At 45.8% G+C, this 17385-nt stretch overlaps 1 protein-coding gene across 1 annotated transcript in view; it reads right to left on the bottom strand.

Annotated features, from left to right (window-relative positions):
• The window catches only part of gli2a (GLI family zinc finger 2a), a 79469-nt gene that overhangs the window by 57548 nt on the left and 4536 nt on the right, over positions 1–17385 (bottom strand). The window contains exon 2 of the mRNA XM_030343822.1: positions 4604–4740. Within this exon, the coding sequence (XP_030199682.1) occupies positions 4604–4718 (115 nt within the window). The 5' untranslated portion in view covers positions 4719–4740. The remainder of the gene's footprint in view (positions 1–4603; positions 4741–17385) is intronic.

The raw sequence follows: 17385 nt of genomic DNA, 5'->3' as shown, positions 1-17385 counted from the left end.
TTCCTTAAAGGAGCATTTCACCGGTGGAGGCATGAATATGTATTGAAATTGGGTCCTATATGTAGTCGAATAATAAAATAAAATTCTAATTTGGTGCCGTCTTGACCGAGAAAAGGCAGAAAAGGACTTTTTGGTGCTTGTGGATTGAAGTGGATCGTGGATTGCACCACGATGCACAGCTTCGCTGGCCACTCCCGCTGATCTAGATCTCCGCCTATCGGACACCTCGCTGTTCCATCAAGCTGATACAGCAAGACTGCTAGAAAATCATTTCACACAAAATTTCTAGTGAAGAGTATTAGTTGGTGAACTCAGTGAATTAGTCCTTATTTGTATTTCTTTCGAAATGGTGAACTTTTGCATTGTGCCATCTTCTATGTCAGATCCAGTACCTTCCGCCATTGTACTTCAGTTTTATCAACAGCCTCTGTTAGCTTAGCTTCAGACGCTGTGAATGTTAGTTTCTGCTGGTGAAGTCCCACACACTGGCATTGCTGTAATAGGTCTGTAGCTTCAGTGGGTCCCACCCCCTATAGAGGGGTGGGACTAGTGCTTGGAGTCTTACGAGAATCCTTCCCTCTTACACTTCCTATTTACTTCTACGCAAAAATCGTCATATTGCGTCATCTTCAACAGGAACTGTTGGAGATCGAGACGGTTCTCTCCAGTTGTCCCAGAAAATAAGGGAATGATTCACGACCATTCAAAAATATGAGTGTGTTTCTAACGATACAAAGCTTAATAGAAATGGGTGAAGTTTCCCTTTAAAGGTAAAAGAAAGACAAAAGGAGGGGTCTTTTTTCGGGTTCCAAAAATCCATTATCGACAATGGAGGGCCACAGAGTTAAAACCGGTTTTGGGGGAGAGGAAGCTGACCACATTCACATTAGATCCCTTTGCCTATAAGCTAAAGCCCTCCAACCCCCCCCCCCCCCCCCCCCCCCTTCCCATGCTGTTCCTTCTCGTCCTGCGGAACCACTGCAGCATAAGAGTCTCATTTAGGGGCCAGGAAAATAAAAGAAGAAATTCCTCTTCTCAGGAAGATTAGTGCCTGTCCCTTTGGAGAAGAGGCCTACACATAGGGGGTGATGGTGATGGAGGTGGTGGTGTGGACACGAGGAATTGAGGATGGAGGGGATAGGGTTCTCTCTTTTTTTTTTTTTCTTGTGGGAAATTTCTTCTGCACAGATAAGGGTAGGAGTGGTTGGGGCCACTGACCCCCTGGTGTACCCCTGGATCCTCTGGTCGCTTGAGAGCCCTGGGGGGGGGGGGTCACCTATCAAGACCTTTCTCCTATAGGTCATTACTCAGCGTCCACATCCCATGGAGGCCGAGGCGGTGATTAATCCAATCCAACTCGCCCCGTACCAAACAGGACTAATTACATCGGCGGTGCCTGCTCCATACATCTAAACCTCCACCACTAGCAACGGTTGGGACTGGCAAGAGTCAGGGCTGGACTGTTTTCATGAAGAAAAACTTGGGAACAAGGGGTTGAGGGGGGTAGAAGTGTGGTTTCATGCATTCCTTTTCGGTCCATGTACTTGTTTGAATGAAAGCGAAACCCGATTGTTGACAAAGGTGAAAGTTTTGTAGATGCTTGACACTCTCCTGAGATATATCTGCACTGTAGATAATCATCTAGACAGATGCGTTTCTCTCTACATACAAGCTCATCAATCTCATTCTAAATCTAGAACCTTCCAGCTATATACAAAGCCCCACTAGAAGATGTATATTACATCCTGGTGCAGCTGAAATAATCTGCCTGCAACAAGCCTGTCTGCTCCACTGCCCTAGTACAGCCCAAACAAAGAAATGAGGGATTGCTGAAACATGCTCTTTGGCAACTTTGAAAAAAACCTCTGCGTCTGTAAAACAACTCCTTCACAGAAGTGTGATCAAAGGCCCCTCACGCTCATTCTGTTGGGTTTGACAAACGCAGCGAAAGGACATGTGAACTTAAGAGTAATGAATTTGTCAAGAGCTTCTTTGCACTACATTTATATTTAAATTTAGGGCATTTAGGAGGCGTTTTTATTTATTAGTACATTTGTAAGAAGAAGGAGAAACAATATATCGCTGTCGGTACAGCAAGGATGTTTATAGAAACAAGTGCCAAACACTTACAATTGCTAGACTAACCCATACCCTGTATACAACAAAACCAACTTACTTACAACAGAAAGTGAGAAAATAATGTTTTTGCAGGTGTGCGTTGACTTTAATTCCACACTGAACGGCTTGTGATTCAATAAAAAGAGCCTTGTTTGTGTGTGTGTGTGTGTGTGTGTGTGTGTGTGTGTGTGTGTGTGTGTGTGTGTGTGTGTGTGTGTGTGTGTGTGTGTGTGTGTGTGTGTGTGTGTGTGTGTGTGTGTGTGTGTGTGTGTGTGTGTGGTTTTTTGAGCATGAAAGAGAGAGGGAAGGAAGGGTCGGGGGAAGGTCAAGAAACATGGGGGTAAGGCTCCCCCATCACAGGTTTTCCTTTGTAACAGTGATATGTTTTACAGTGGTGGTAGTAGGTACCTGATCTGAACACGTTATTCTTACATGCCAGAGTACAAGCCGAGAACCACGACTCGTAAATCCCACAGCCAGCCAGGGGTTCAGGTTGCAGAAATGTGTATCTGTCCGAGCTTGTCTTTGCAAACAGACAGATGCAGGCTGTCACACAAAAAGCGGGTGCCCCTTTAAAACCATTAACAAGGCCCCTAGACAAAAAGAGACGCCCCGATTTGTATCAAGGAACTTGAACCTGTTTTGTTCCGCCCAACGTACCACAACCTTTTGCCGTTATCCTTCCCAACTTGCTCAACGTGAGATCCTTCTGCTAAGTGTTACAAGGCAAGACAGACTTCCATTAGGAGTTTAAAACTCAGAGTTGTGTTTAACAGGGCAAGGAATGTCTTCAGGAAACACCAGCAAGGTGGGCCCTCTTTAACAAAGTCAGGTTTCTCTTAACAAGGGAAGCATAAAGGGGTTGTATCTCTTTTCCTTGTACGTAAGCCATTTTGGCTTGGGCTGTCCAAACTGATTTAAAAGTAAGTTTGAACAAGATCATAATGGCATTTAAGTAAGATGCTGAAGAATGCTCCCTAACACATTTTATTCACGAGCGGCCTGAATTGGTAATTTAACATGCATATTGATAAGGAAATCCACTGAGAATGAAAAAGAACCATAAAACAAACAAAGCAGAGAAAAAAAAATTAAAAGTAAAGTAGCGAAAATGGCCACTAATGTTCTACTTTCCCCCCTGTTTGTGTAAAGGCGATGTGGGGTAGCTTTGTGATGGCAGGCCACCAGGTCCTTCATTATAAAGTAAAGACCACTCGAACTGTAGACCCTCAGAAGATGCCAACGATTGTCCCAGAGGGGTTTGAGGAGGTTTCAGTGTCCACTGTTCGACTCCAGCGGCGTCAGGGCCGTTAGTAATTTATAGGCCCCGGTTCCCCCGGAGGCGACAACAAGGTTCTCCAACCTCGTTATGGGGAGTTTTCATCACACATTCACTAATGAAAACACGAACCCTCATCTTTAAGTCATGAGGCTTTAAAACAGTATATCTCTCATACCCTGAAAACCACCCTTCCCGTTGCATGCGCCGGACATGGCCAAATGATTCCCGACAGTTGCAAGCACACTTCCCCCCTTTTCTTTCACCCGGCAAGGAAAGAATATCCGTGAAGCCGACCCTACCATCACTAGCGACGCCACCGCGACCTACATGAGACACAATGGTCATGGTTCTGTAATAGTCTGAATAATTCACATGATGGCAAGCGGGGTGTTTTTCTTGTTTTGAGAAACTTGTGGTCTCTTTGTGGAGGTGCCAGCGAGCCGCTGCCACACGTCCTACTTTCTCACCCCCGCATCCCTAAACAATTAAGGCTAGCCGTTCATCTCATGGCGGGCCACCAAGCCCATCGTTAAGTCCCGGCATCGCCAGCGCCGCCATGTCCTATGACATCTCGTTAGCATTTCAAAGGTGCAACCCCGAACCCCCTCCTTGACTGTATCAGAGGCTTGTGATACACGTCGTCCGTCCACTGCTGCTCTCGCCGTTTTAGTAATTCATTGCGTTTACACTCGGGAGGTGAGAACAAGGTCTTTCGACCTCATTATCGTGCTTTTTTCATCACCCATTCTCTGACATCTCTGAAACAGCCCCACCAACCCCCCCACCCAATCTCTGAGTCTAAGTCTTTTCATGTGCCACCATCTGCTGATGTGATTAGCCATTACACCTCAAGTAACGCTATTAAACCTATTGCTATGGGAAATCATCAGCGTGTAATATACATCGAATCTTCTATGGACGAGATGAGTTATAATCATCAAATTACTTATTCCTAATGTTCCGTAATTCCATAACATTACAAACATCTAATGATTGGAATATTACAAACTTCAAATCATTTTCCTTGGACTTTTAAAGATTATTCACAAATGTCTCATGCAGAATTATGATGCAGGGTTATCAGGGTTTTGGGCCTTCCTCTGATCTGAACCGCATCGGGGAGTTGATAACCACATTGAGGAGAGCAGGTGGCTGACATCACTATGCTAAGGAGGTTGAGAATAGAGGGGTGCAGACACCTACCTCTTGTGAGGGTGGTGGGAGAAGGTTTCTTGGGGAGCTCTGAGAAGCTGCTTCCATCGAGACCGGAGCCCTTGCACTCCTTCTTCTCTGTGGCCGTTGGAGCTGAGGTCTCCATGTTCTGATCTTCTGGATGAAGTCTAAAAGCACACAGAGAGAAAGGGAATAGCAAGACACAGGTTAGATGCAGGTGAGATTGCGTGGGCCTGGGGAGCTGATGGAAATGTCTTGGTGGAGTCCCATTCAGCTGTAGGGAATCTGTTTATCACTCCTCTCTTGCTCTCATGCATGCACCTAAAATGAGCATTGTAATGATTTATTATTAATTATTATTGTCATTCATGAAAATAAAGAGATTCCATAAATGAATCTCTTCATGAGTGAATACCGTTGCCAGGTACTGTTGCACAAAAAGTCTAATTCCGACCACGTCCTGCCCATGACATCATCTTGCCGGTCTTCAAGCACTCCAGCTAAATCTAGCGCATCAACTCAACATCACGAATTGCAAACAATGCAAAAACATGAAACGACAAAACCAGTAAAATTAGGAAGATGTAAAAACCAATGAAGCAACTTAAAGGAGTTAGACATGTGTATACTGTACAAGTATAAACATACTTAACTTCATACTGCATTGAAACACTGCCTTGTGACAACTCTGTATTGTGTGAAGCGTGCTGCGATGTGTATTTACTAGTCATTCATCGACATCTATTTATTCTGTCAGCAGAACTAATGTGAGGTCAGGCCCTTAGCTCGCACGCGCACACACACAGACAAGCACACGCACACCCAAGCGTTTCACAGTTTGATGTAATGAGCGAACAGCGTCCGCTCTCCACTTCCAATTGTGAAACGAGAGCAGGGCCCTTCGCACCGTGGCTTTAGCCACGCTAGCTGTGTCAATAGTGTCCACAGGTCTGTGAATGGCCGATGCCTTGGCAACGTGCCGCTTGTTTGATTTAGCAGGCCCTACAAGATCATCCTCTGCGGAGGGCAAACAAGTCTTGTGTCTCTCTTCTCTTTGCCCGGGAGAGAAGGTTGTTTCCAAGATTGCATGCCGGGTTGCGGTCTGGATTTAAACTATCTAGCAAACGATCTAGCATTGCTGTTCAAACTTTCTTTAAAATGTTTGGTGCATCAGGGATTGAAACATGAAGTACTTAAAAATAAAGAGTTTTCAATTTGAGTACTTAGTTTCAAGTGTTTTTATTGTTTTATAAATAGTTTCTACATTGAGATTACCCATGGATTATGCATGGAAGGATTGGAAAACTGGGGGAAAGACTGTGGCACAAAACTTTAATGCTTTCGAAGACTCAAAGTTAGGCATTCCAGTTTGTTCCATGCACCTGTTGGCAGTAAAGTGGGTTGGGGTGGGTGCAAGGGGGGTCACGGAATTAATTATTTCTGAAAACAAACCCAACAATGTAGTGTACTTTGTTTGGAGAGTCTAAAATCCTATAAAAGCAAAGTGTTTATGACTTGATTCGGGCCCAAAAGACACAAACAACACCCTGGTTTTATGTAGATTCCTTACATTTATTTGCAGTGCAGTCAGCCAGTAAAACAGCCCTTATGATTCATAGTGTTCTGGCATTGTTGGCACTGAGAATCGGTGTGGAAACGCACCGGCATACTATCTGTGAATCGTCTTGGAACTCACTGAAAGTCTAAGGCGTTTGGTTTGGTTTCATGTGGATTTCCAACATGTCAAACTCTACTGTGAAGTGTGCGGACCAGTGTCCATGTCCATGGCCCTTGAAAGGTGCCAGTCTCCTGTCCCTGAGCCAGTGTAAGCCGATTAGAGGTGGGCGTCGAACAGGTTTAGGCTGCATCTGCTTCTCAGTTTTTCGGCTGCCAAAAAGGCTTTCAAGCAAGCCAGCTCGGCAGCACCTTGTCTCGGAGAACACCCATTGTTAAGGCATAAACTGAGTGATAGAATTCAAATCAAAAACTTTTTTCTCAAAAAAAAGTACTTTCTGCATTGGATGGACGTCCGCATGGTCCCTATATAAAGGGTTCCTATATTAGTGCTTTAATGCAAACAAGAGCTCAAGGCGAATGCCCTCGCTTAGCTTTCCATGCAGTGAAACCCTTTAACGGGGAGCATGAATTCGCCAGTCAAAATCGCAATTTGACAAACATCTGGCTCTGCATTTACTGCCACGTTTTGCTCCCCCTTCATGGCGTGCCAATCGTTTACTCCCAAATTACCTCAGGGTCTCTCAGGACAATCGTTTGGCTGAAGAAAGTGGTTGGACACGAACACCTGTAAAAGTCCTTTAGCACATCGCCATGAAAAACAAATCAGATCACTGCCATGAAAAACGTGCTACATGATCTGGTGTTGTTAGCTTGAGCTTTGCTCTCTCGCTCTCCCTCAGCGGGTTCACCAACCACAGAGCGCTTTAATATTCTCCTACATCTGCGCTGGTCGTGTGTTCCTCAAGATATTAAATGAACATGATAGGTCTCAGATCATTTGTTAGATTTGGCCACAGTTTCACCCTGAGTCAATCCTCCCCCGTAACAGCTAGACCAACCCCCCCTCCCCTTCCATTCTTTGAAGCTGTTACATTAACACTCGACAACCCCCCCCCCCCCCCCCCCCATCCTCCCAACTCCCTATTGGTGTGCCGGCATTGCCCTCGGTGACAGAGAGGCCCCCGTCTTCGACAGGCCAGTACAGGTGTCAGGAGCCGGACAGACAGATGGCAGGGGCCAAAGGAGAAGGAATAAGAAGGGTGGACTTCTTTTCTCCTCTTCTGGTTGGCTGGGCAGGCCCCCGTGCGGTATGGACGAACGCGATCAGGCATCTCCAGGCATCCTCCCCTCTGCGCTGGGCCCCCACCGTACCATGTGACTGCAGGCGGGGGACTTCAGAGTGCAAGACAGGATTAACCCACCGTAGGAAACCAACACTCACACACACATACACACACACAGAGGGACACACAAACGCATCCACGCATCGCACAATGCGGATACCTCACAGAAGTGTATGCCTATTACCCATTTTGCACAATGAAAAGAGGGGTGCTATTGAACTGTGCGTCCATCTGTCCCTGAGAAGGAATCACCATTTCGCAGCTCTGCGTGTTGCAGGTTTAATCCAACTCTTTCTCAACCCTGTCATTAGCTCCTCGGTAGGTGTGATGGGGTACCGGATAGGCTGAATAGACCTGGGACAATATCATCATCAGTATCACTCGTTTACACCTGCTGTAGGGTTGTGGATGTCCCACTTTTTTTTTTTTTATTAGGCTGAACAAGTTTTACTTACAGGTTTTACCAGGTTTATTTACAGGTTCATTGTCAATGTTGGAAAGGTTACGTACACCTTGACAAAGGCTTGTTATCTCCTCTTTTAACCGTGTCTGAGGCATTAGGAGGCGTGTTTATTCTCCTGACACCTCACAAAGGAAAGGAATGACGGTGTGCTATCAACACCGCAGCTGTTCCACTTATTAAAGAGTACATCGAAGGCCCGGGCGCCGCCTGACGTAGCGCCGGTGATCTCATTCATAAACAGGCGGCGCCATTCGCACAGGATGTCATGCTTTTAGTATGCCGTATAAATCATTAATTCAGACTTTACTTAATCCAAGCCATATATGAACCGAAGCCGAAGCTTGTCATAAAAAGGAAGACTTTGAAAAATATGTTTTTGGACACAAAATAACTAACTAATCGCCCGTAACTTGAAAGGGGGAGAGCGTCCCGGTCGAGGAGGAGTGAGTTTGGTCTGGCAGAGGATCTGGAAACTCAGGACTGCGAATGTAAACACAGTGGGATGGGCGGGGGGGGGGATCACTAACTCTTCTTCTACTCCTCTGGACTTTTCCTCCACCAGCCTGCCCCGTGATGGATCTCCAAGACGTGGCACTTTGAGAAAGCCCAGAGATATGGAAACGACTCACTCACCCTTTCCTCCTTCCCTTTATTTTCCGATGGATTACTGATCTGTTTGTATCCCCCCCATCTCAACCTTCTTCTTCTCCCTTCTGGCGTTTACTCCCCCATCGCCTGAACTATCTCTACTGTTCCTTGCCCTATCTCTCTCTCCTTTTTATCCTCCCTCCTTTCTCTCTTTCCCGCTTGCTCTCTTTATCCCCCTCTCTCTCTGTCTCTCTCTTTCTGTTTATATCTATTTCTTTACCTCCCTCCTCTCCCCCCCCCCCTCTCTCTCTCTCTCTCTCTCTTTCCCTCTTTCTCTCTCTATCTCTCTTTTTCTCTCTCTCCCGGCCATATACTCTTTGTTATGGGACCTTGTGTCTGTGTGTGTGTGTGTGTGTGTGTGTGTGTGTGTGTGTGTGTGTATTGCTCAGCGCCTCATTCAGTTTCAAGGGCTCCTCTCCCCTACTACCGCTGGACAGCTCCGCTTTCACCAACACAGAGTGGAATGCAAACACACATCAAAAGAAGCCTTTTCATCCCCCGCCTCCTTCTGTCTGCCTGTCTGTCCCTTTTCCTTCCTATTTGTGTCACTTGGGATACTTATGCTGGTATGATCTCTTTCCCGGCAACACACTTTCACGTAAACACTCAAACATGCACACACACAGAAATATATTTCTGCAGGCAGCCTAACAAGCACGGACTTGCACATAGATATGTGCACAGGAACATACAAACACACACACACACGCACACACACACTATTCAACTAGCGTTGCCGACTATAGATGCTCAGATTGTATTATCACTTGAAGCAGTTTGCTTATTTCATTAATTGTATTTAATCTCATGATTCTTGCTATTTCTGGGCTGTATCTTCACGGTTGCTTGCACTTATTGAAAGTAGCTTTGGATAAAGGTTTAAATATACATAAAATATATGTAACTGGCCAAATAAACCAACATAGGGAAGGTTGTTTGGGACACAGGGTAGATGCCCCTATGCTCAGGTTTCAGACACCGTTGCTTTGCCAAGCTATCCATGCAGCAACCCACACCAAGATTCCTGCTTCAACACTCCTCCAGGTCTAGGCGTTAAGCGTGATATGAGTACTCCTGGTGATGGGGGAGCATGTTTTGAGCTGCAGTGAATATCTGATGATGGAGCAACCGGTTTTATGTGTATTAGTTATTATGTGTATGCTGTTTCAATTCACCGTGAATGGATCTGGGGGTGGGGAAATGGAGGTTTGCTCTGAAGTGGTCTGCTGGATTTCTCTCTCTCTCTCACTCCCTCTCTCTCTCCCTCTCTGTCTGCCTCTTTCTCTCTCTTTTGCTCTGTCTCTCTCTCTCGGTCCCTGTCTCATTCTCTGTATCTCTTTATGTTCCTGATGGAGCCCAAGCCCCTTGGAATCCGACCTAAAGCCATGATCCAGGGAGCTGTTCGCTGGGCCCAGACGTCCCACAGCTGGCATTCCGCTCACACAGCCCCCCGAACACCCTGGACTGACTTTCACCAAAATTGTATGACATTTTGATGAGGAACCTTTTATTCAACGCTTCCAAACTCTGCACGCGAGCACCTAAGACGACCACTAGATGCATCACTTCCAAAATAGGAATATCATTCATACAACTAGACTCTGTATACTATTCATATATAACTCTGTGGCACTTTAATACCTCCTGTTTAAAACCTGCCAAATGTTCTGAAGCATATCTCTTTAGTTCTGTTTCAGTTCAATTGATTTGAGTTCCTTTGAGGACTTTGTATCAGATGATTGGGTTTGTGTGTAGTCAAAGGTACTGATAATTATGTTACAGGTGAGGCCAAAGAATTTCCCCATTAGAGAGTTACAGCTGCATTTTTTTTGTGGGTCTTTAAGGAGATTAACCCTATTTAACCTCATGACCCCCTACCCTAACCGTCTGTTTAATTGACTATTGTTTTACCTGACAAATTCCAAACAAAGAGACCACAGAGATTTTAAATAAAGATTTGTCTTCTCTGCCTCATTACCTCCATCTGTGCCCGACCCCTTGCAGCCCGTCCCCCTCTTCTACAAATTATTTTATTTAAAACTATTTAATCTGGGAAAACTGAGAATACAATGGCATGATGCTAGCAGGCGGGCAGAGCTGACCTGGTATCATACCTGTTATCTGATACCCCCTCCTTAAGTTCAACAAGGCTGCCCTTACATTGAGTCCTGTTTTGACTGCAATGTACTGCCTTTTACTCTCACAGAGCTGACAAACCTATTTCATTGTGAAACCTACATTACACCCTCCTTAATAAATGACATGAATGGGTTTAATTTTACCTTATTCATTGAGGGCATACAACTTTTATTTTTAGCAAAATTGTTGACATCGGATAGAATTACAGAATATCTTAAACGCTGATATGTGGCTGCGTAGAAGAGCCACTCGAGGGAGCGGCATGTTCAGTAGACGAAGTGGTTTGCGGTGATGACACAATGGAGTGGACCTTTTTAGAGCAGAGGGGTTAAGACTGAGGCGCTGGGCGCATTCCTGGCCACTTAATCACTTGTTACTTCAGAGACATCTCCCCGCTGAGGGGTGGGGAGGGCAAAGGTCACGGAGCGGGCTGTGACATCTCACACAGCCGCCGCGCATTAGCCGTTGGGCTGAATCACTGGTTGAAACAACATCTTGGTGAACCTCTCACATGCTTATAGAGCGAGCTCGCTTAAGCGGGAGAGAAGGTATTGCATTAATACGCATCGCCATTACCAAGCGGAGGAGAGTTTCTGCGCAACATGATTTGGTTTGGCGGTTTACAAAACGTGCTATGGGTTGGCGTTAACCCAGAGGTTGAATTGGATTTAATGCCGGATTAGCGGCTGCGGCTCTGGGCGTTTGTGTTATTAACTCCAGAGACGTCTAATTCCAGAGTTTATCAGGAGGCAAAGTAACAGGGTTTTGGCGGGAAAATGTGACTTTAAGTGAGCAGCAAGCGGTTGAAATTCCAACCCATAAAGGAGTCCTGTGGATGAGTTGAGTTGTCCCCCCCCCCCCTCCCCCCTCCCCCAGCCTGACCTCTTAGGCTAGTCAAGGCAATATCCTGTGGGTGATCTCTTTGTCTCCTCCAGCCAATAGGAAACAGATGTGGAGAGGCTCACTGCCTACACACGGACCCATGCAGCGAGACATTCCTGCACCTCTCTCTCTCTCTCTCTCTCTCTCTCTCTCTCTCTCTCTCTCTCTCTCTGAAACGCTCTCCCTAATATAATCTATTCTTAAACAGATATTATGGTATTGACATTGTTTGGTTAGCTAAAACAAAGTGAAATTCCCAAGAAAGTCTAAGAAAATCCTATACTTTCCTACGATTTAATGACACGCAAAAATAAATCCAATCAAGATAAATTCTTTGATTTGAATCACATCTACTATACGCAGTGTCTGAAAGTTTTCATGTTCAATTTGAGTGTGTATGTGTGTTTATGTGTGTTGGTTTGTATGCATTTGTCTATGCATAAGAGCCCTCAGGATCTCATGTGTGTGTCTGCGTGTGTGTTTATTTACATGGGCTCAGTATCTCGTTGGCATGGAGTAAGAGCGTACAGGGGTACTTGTAAGCCTGGTGGGGGGGGGGGGGGGGGGGGGTTGGCTGGTGGTGTATCTGTCACCAGCAGGGCGACACAGATGTCCCCTGCTGACCGGACCACTGCTGGGTGCAGTTGGCTTCCCCTGACCTTCCGCATTGATCCTAAACGTGTCGTTAGCACTCTCTCAAGACCGCCTCGGCTGTCGCTACTCTTCCCAGCCTCTTAAGCCGTTCTCACATCTGAACTGCGGACATCGTCCATGGACTGATGTCTGGAGCTTGTCCGGAGTTGCCCTCTCACACATGTAGCCCACAGCAGGAGATTGTCTGTGTCAGACGCTTTCTAAAATGCAAAATATACTCCACTTGGTTATGGGGGAGGCATTACATGAGGCAAAAAGTATGCTGCGGAAATCACAACTGTTTACAGCACATCCAAGAGGCCGGACGAGACTACCGACTCATCTGTAATGATGACTGTTTGTGTGATCAGCAATACTACATGCATTTGGACATATCTGAAATATTAGATCAACCCAGAATCACGCACGAAAATATTCTTCTTTGCATTGTGTTATGCAAAGAATTCTCTGCATTCTTAGCATAACACATATCCATTGCCTGTGTGTGTGTGTGTGTGTGTGTGTGTGTGTGTGTGTGTGTGTGTGTGTGTGTGTGTGTGTGTGTGTGTATGTGTGTGCGTGTGTGTGTGTGTGTGTGTGTGTGTGTGTGTGTGTGTGTGTGTGTGTGTTTGTGAGAGAGAGAGTGAACACCAACGCACAAGTTACCGGATGCGTGACTGCAGTCACTGACGTGGCAAAAAGGGATTGTCAGCTGTGTGTAATCTAACGGTGTGTCGCTAATCATAATCAAAGCTAGCGCTCTGCGGTGTTCAGATTTCAAAGCGGGGATAAAGCGAGGAGGTCGTTAACCACAACGTTCAGTCGTTCTAACAATCTGCATGGCCAGCGCTGTTTTAATTCCCCACCTACGCACATCCCCCCCACACTTCACTCCCCACCTGCTGTGACTGCCCAGTCGGGCCCCCTGGGGTGGCTGAGCCCTCGGTGACGAGAAAGGAGGGGGTTCGGAGGGGATGTCTGTGCGAGGGGTCAGAGGGCAACTGCAGCTGTCGAAGCGCATGCCACAAGGTGAGGTGAGACAGGTGACTGCAGACACTAGCATCCAACAGATGCCAGGGTGCGACAGGCCTTGCTCTCACACTAGCAGGATTTAATAGAGTGGAAATGAGGAAATAACAGGGCCTCTAATGCAGCATGCTAAAGTCTATATCAATAATATCCACATGGATAATATGGCTGTTGTATCAATTGCCCGATATTTATTTTTGATATACTGTATATGGAATGATATGGATTTAATGTTGTTTTCTCACTTTTCACTTTTTTCACTTTTTCCCCTCATGTCTACACCTCATTCCATTGTTATGTTGTTGCATTAATGATAGCAAGGCATATGATCAAAAGTACTGGCATTTTTGGTTTGTTTCATATGCTTTGATTTTATGCCACATACTTTTAAAAACTAATAAAACCAATTTATTAGAAAGGTTACAATACAGCAGATGTTTGCTCAATAAATATGTATGTATCAAAAATATCTAGTCAAAACTGAAGAAAACAAGAGAGAGGCATGAAAAATAAAGATAGGACAGGAAGACTAATCCCATGACGACCCTCAGACTAAACAATCTCTCCATCCCTACTGAGAAGATGTACGGATCCTTTCATGTCTTTTATCTTGTAAATCCTGCAAACTCAAACTCGTTTTATGGCTGGCCATGCTGAGCTGTGCTGCGACCACCTGTTGTCAACAACCCCCGGGGATCCATCAAACCAACCCCACACTGACACGGTCCAGACAATGGACAGTTTACCTAACACAGCACATTAACATGCATGTAGAAACACAGAGGACAGTCAAACGACACTGCAGACAAACAACACAGGCCTTTGTACGGTTTCTTATGATCCTCTCTCTGTCTTTTTGTCTCTGGCTCTGTCTCTGTCGGTCTCTTCCTCTCTACTCATGGATTACAAAACATGAGCATTGGCCCGAATTAAAGGCGGCAAAAAGGAGAGGCGGGGGGAGGTACCATGAGAGATAGAAAAAAAGAGAGAGATATAGAGAACAAGAGAAGTCCATAACAGCCACAGATGACTGGAGGCGGAGGAAGAGGGGAGAGACAAACTTTGTTGCTAAAGACAACCACATGTCCCTCTCTCTTTTCTCTCTCTCTCTCTCCCTCCATCTCTCCGGCTCCAATCTGAGGGGAGACTGTGGCCTGGCAGTGGTGTATTCTGGAGCTTATATCTCCCTTCACTTGGAACCATGTGATGATGAGCCCAGTCACCCCTGTCCATCAGGTGCCCCCCCCCCCCCCACACACACACACACACACACACACACACACATACACACATGACTAACCCCCCTCCCCAGGGCCCTACCGGCGCCTTTTTGCATTGGGATAGCCCAAAGAGGTAAATCACAACTTACAACCCCACTCCCACCCAAACCTCACAGCTAGAGACACACACACCCAACCTCACTGTAAGAAGCCTAAACACACTGGATAACACGCACATACCGCCCACCCGCTGTCCCGCTCTCGGGGTCTGAGTGTGATATGACTGGGCTGCATGCAGCCTCTGCACTGTGGATCTCCACGGCACCAGAGTTAGGGCCTGTGGCTGAGCCGCAGGAGACAATGCTCCATTGTGTCTCCATGAGGGAAGACAAGTAGGGGGGAGAGAGACAGGGAGAAAGAGAGAGAGGGGAAAGAAACCATATGTATCCCTGTGTAGTTTGTCTGTAGTGACTAAAAGACACCACCGCTGTCCTGTTTGCTTCTCCAGAGCTTTGATTAGGGCTGTGCGATTAATCCGATTTTGATCGTGATTTTGATTTTAGCGTCACTAACGATCATCAAACTAATATAATCAATTTTATTTTATTTTTTTTCATTAAATGTTTTATAGGAAGTGCAGCTTGAACATATTTGTACATTATTTTAGATTTGAACTTTTTTTTTTTGAGCATTTTATGTATTTTTTTAAGGCGAAATTTCAAAGTTCTCAGTTACGAAGTGTTTTTTGGTAGGGACATGCTGATTAAATACAGCATGTATTCAAACACTAAAAAAAAAAATATATTGACCAAAATAATCGTGATTGATATTTTTTCCATAATCTAGCAGACCTAGCTTTGATGCATTAAAGTGATACGTCGTCCCTACTCTTGGCAGGGTGTTGGGGGAAGCCACAATACAGTGGCAGTGATCAGAATTCTCTGCTGGCACTGGGTAGGGGAGGATGAGGGACGGGGGATGCGGGAAGGAGGGGCGAGGTATCAGTAATTACAGAGCAAGAGAGCGCATTAACAAGCTCTGCATTGTCTATGCCTTGCTTCCTTTTTTAACTTTCTCACAGGCTTTACTCTTTCCTTTTCCCTTTCCTGTCTCTTCAAAACACTCCCTCTTCTTCCATCCCTCTCTTTCCCTCTTTATCTGTATCTCTCTCTCTCTGTTCCTCCCTCAATCTCCCCCTTCTCCCTTTCCCTCTCTCTCTCATTCTTTCTTTATCTCTCTGTCTCCTTCATTTCCTATCTTGGCCTAGAGAGAGATCAGTCAAATAGATCCAATCTAGATTGAAGCCAAGTGGCGATGTTGTCTTTTCCTTCTCCTGTCTACGACGTAATTTTAGCTACTATATCAAGTATGATTCAACAGAATGTTCTTGCTCTATCTCTTCACGATAACACGCATTCTAGTTATACTTGCAAAAAAAAAAGAGGCTGTTTAATGTCAAATATGACTCAATAACCTGACACACTTTACAAACTAAAACTCCAACCCCAATGCTTTTAATTTACATCCAAGCCAATTAAAAACACTCCCCCTCAACCTCCTCTTGACTGACTCTGTGACCTTTGGTGACCTCAGGCGACCCGGATCAGACTTCCCAGGAGAACCAAGAGACTCTTGGGCGGCCATTGTTCCATTTTCAGACAATGATGAGGTTACAGCCTTTTTTTTCTGATTTTCTTCTCGACATAGTCTTCCCCGCCACGAGATCTTTACGAGAGTTCAGCCAGCGTGTGAGCGGGGAGGTGCGGTGGTATCTTTTTACGTCTTCACTCCTGCACGCAACAACACATGGTCCATCACACTGCCTGAACCGTGTACAACATTGAAACTGTTTTAGGTTTCATCCTCAATGCCCCTGAGAGGGAAAGTTTGCCGGAGATTACAAGGCCAGCTTTGTCCGCACATTTCTCCCATTTTTTTTGTTTCTTTGTTTTCCATATTTGTGTTTTTTCTTGCTGAGGCGATAAGCAGTGGTCTTGAAGATCCACGGATCCACGGTGATCCACAGTTCTACTCCACAGGGAGGTGGGGGGATGGTGGGGGGGTTCTAGGCCTGGCTGTCTGACTCTGAGGAGGGCAGGAATAGTAGTTTGCCGCAGCAGAAGAAGATGGAGCAAAAGTACTTTCTTTGTAATGGTACGGCCCTGCTGTTGATGGCGGCTGGAGTAGGGGGGCTGTCATTGATGAGGTCAATCTCTCTGTCATGAACTTGTCACTCATTTTATCATCAAGCTCTTTAAACGCCTTGTTAATCTGGCACTAAAGCCTGCAACAGCCTCTTTAGAGTGCAGATATGTGTGAGATTGTGTGCATATGTTTGCAGGTGTGCCAGAACGTGAATGTGTATTTGTACATGGATGCATGGTACTGTGTGTTGTGAGAGCATACTTAAGTGTGTGTGTGTTAGTTCCTGGATAGGTTCATAGTGGCCTTGAAATTTTTAGGGGTGTGCGTGTACACACAAGTGTGTTACTTTGTGTGTGCATGTGTGTGGGTGGATCTGTTCAGCGTGCATACAAGTGTAACTGTTAGTATCCGCTTAGTGTCTAGGTTTGAATAGCACATGTGTGTGAGCGTTGTATTCTGATAGTGTGTGTGTGGGTTTGTTATAGCGCATGTGTGTGAGAGTTTGTGGATGTGTATAGCGTGTGTCCATGCCTCTGTGTGTTTGTTTAGCGTGTGTGTGTTGCTAAAGCCGGCCCACTGTTTTGTTTTAGTGAGTGAAGAGCTCTCTTGCTTGACCCCGGCTTCCGAGTCTGTGTGGAGTAGCCACTCGCCACTACGACCGCGTGAAGAGGGCACCCGGGGCGAGAGGAAAAGAGAGAGAGAGAGCGAGGGTGGTGGGGGAAGCCCTTGACAAACCAGGAAGTGATGTCATCGTCTTTCACCCCGCACACTTGAGGAGGGAATGAGTGGGAT

Source organism: Gadus morhua, chromosome 20 (genome assembly GCF_902167405.1).
Source record: "Gadus morhua chromosome 20, gadMor3.0, whole genome shotgun sequence".
Classification (NCBI taxonomy): domain Eukaryota; kingdom Metazoa; phylum Chordata; class Actinopteri; order Gadiformes; family Gadidae; genus Gadus; species Gadus morhua.
This window is presented reverse-complemented; position numbering and strand designations above follow the sequence as displayed.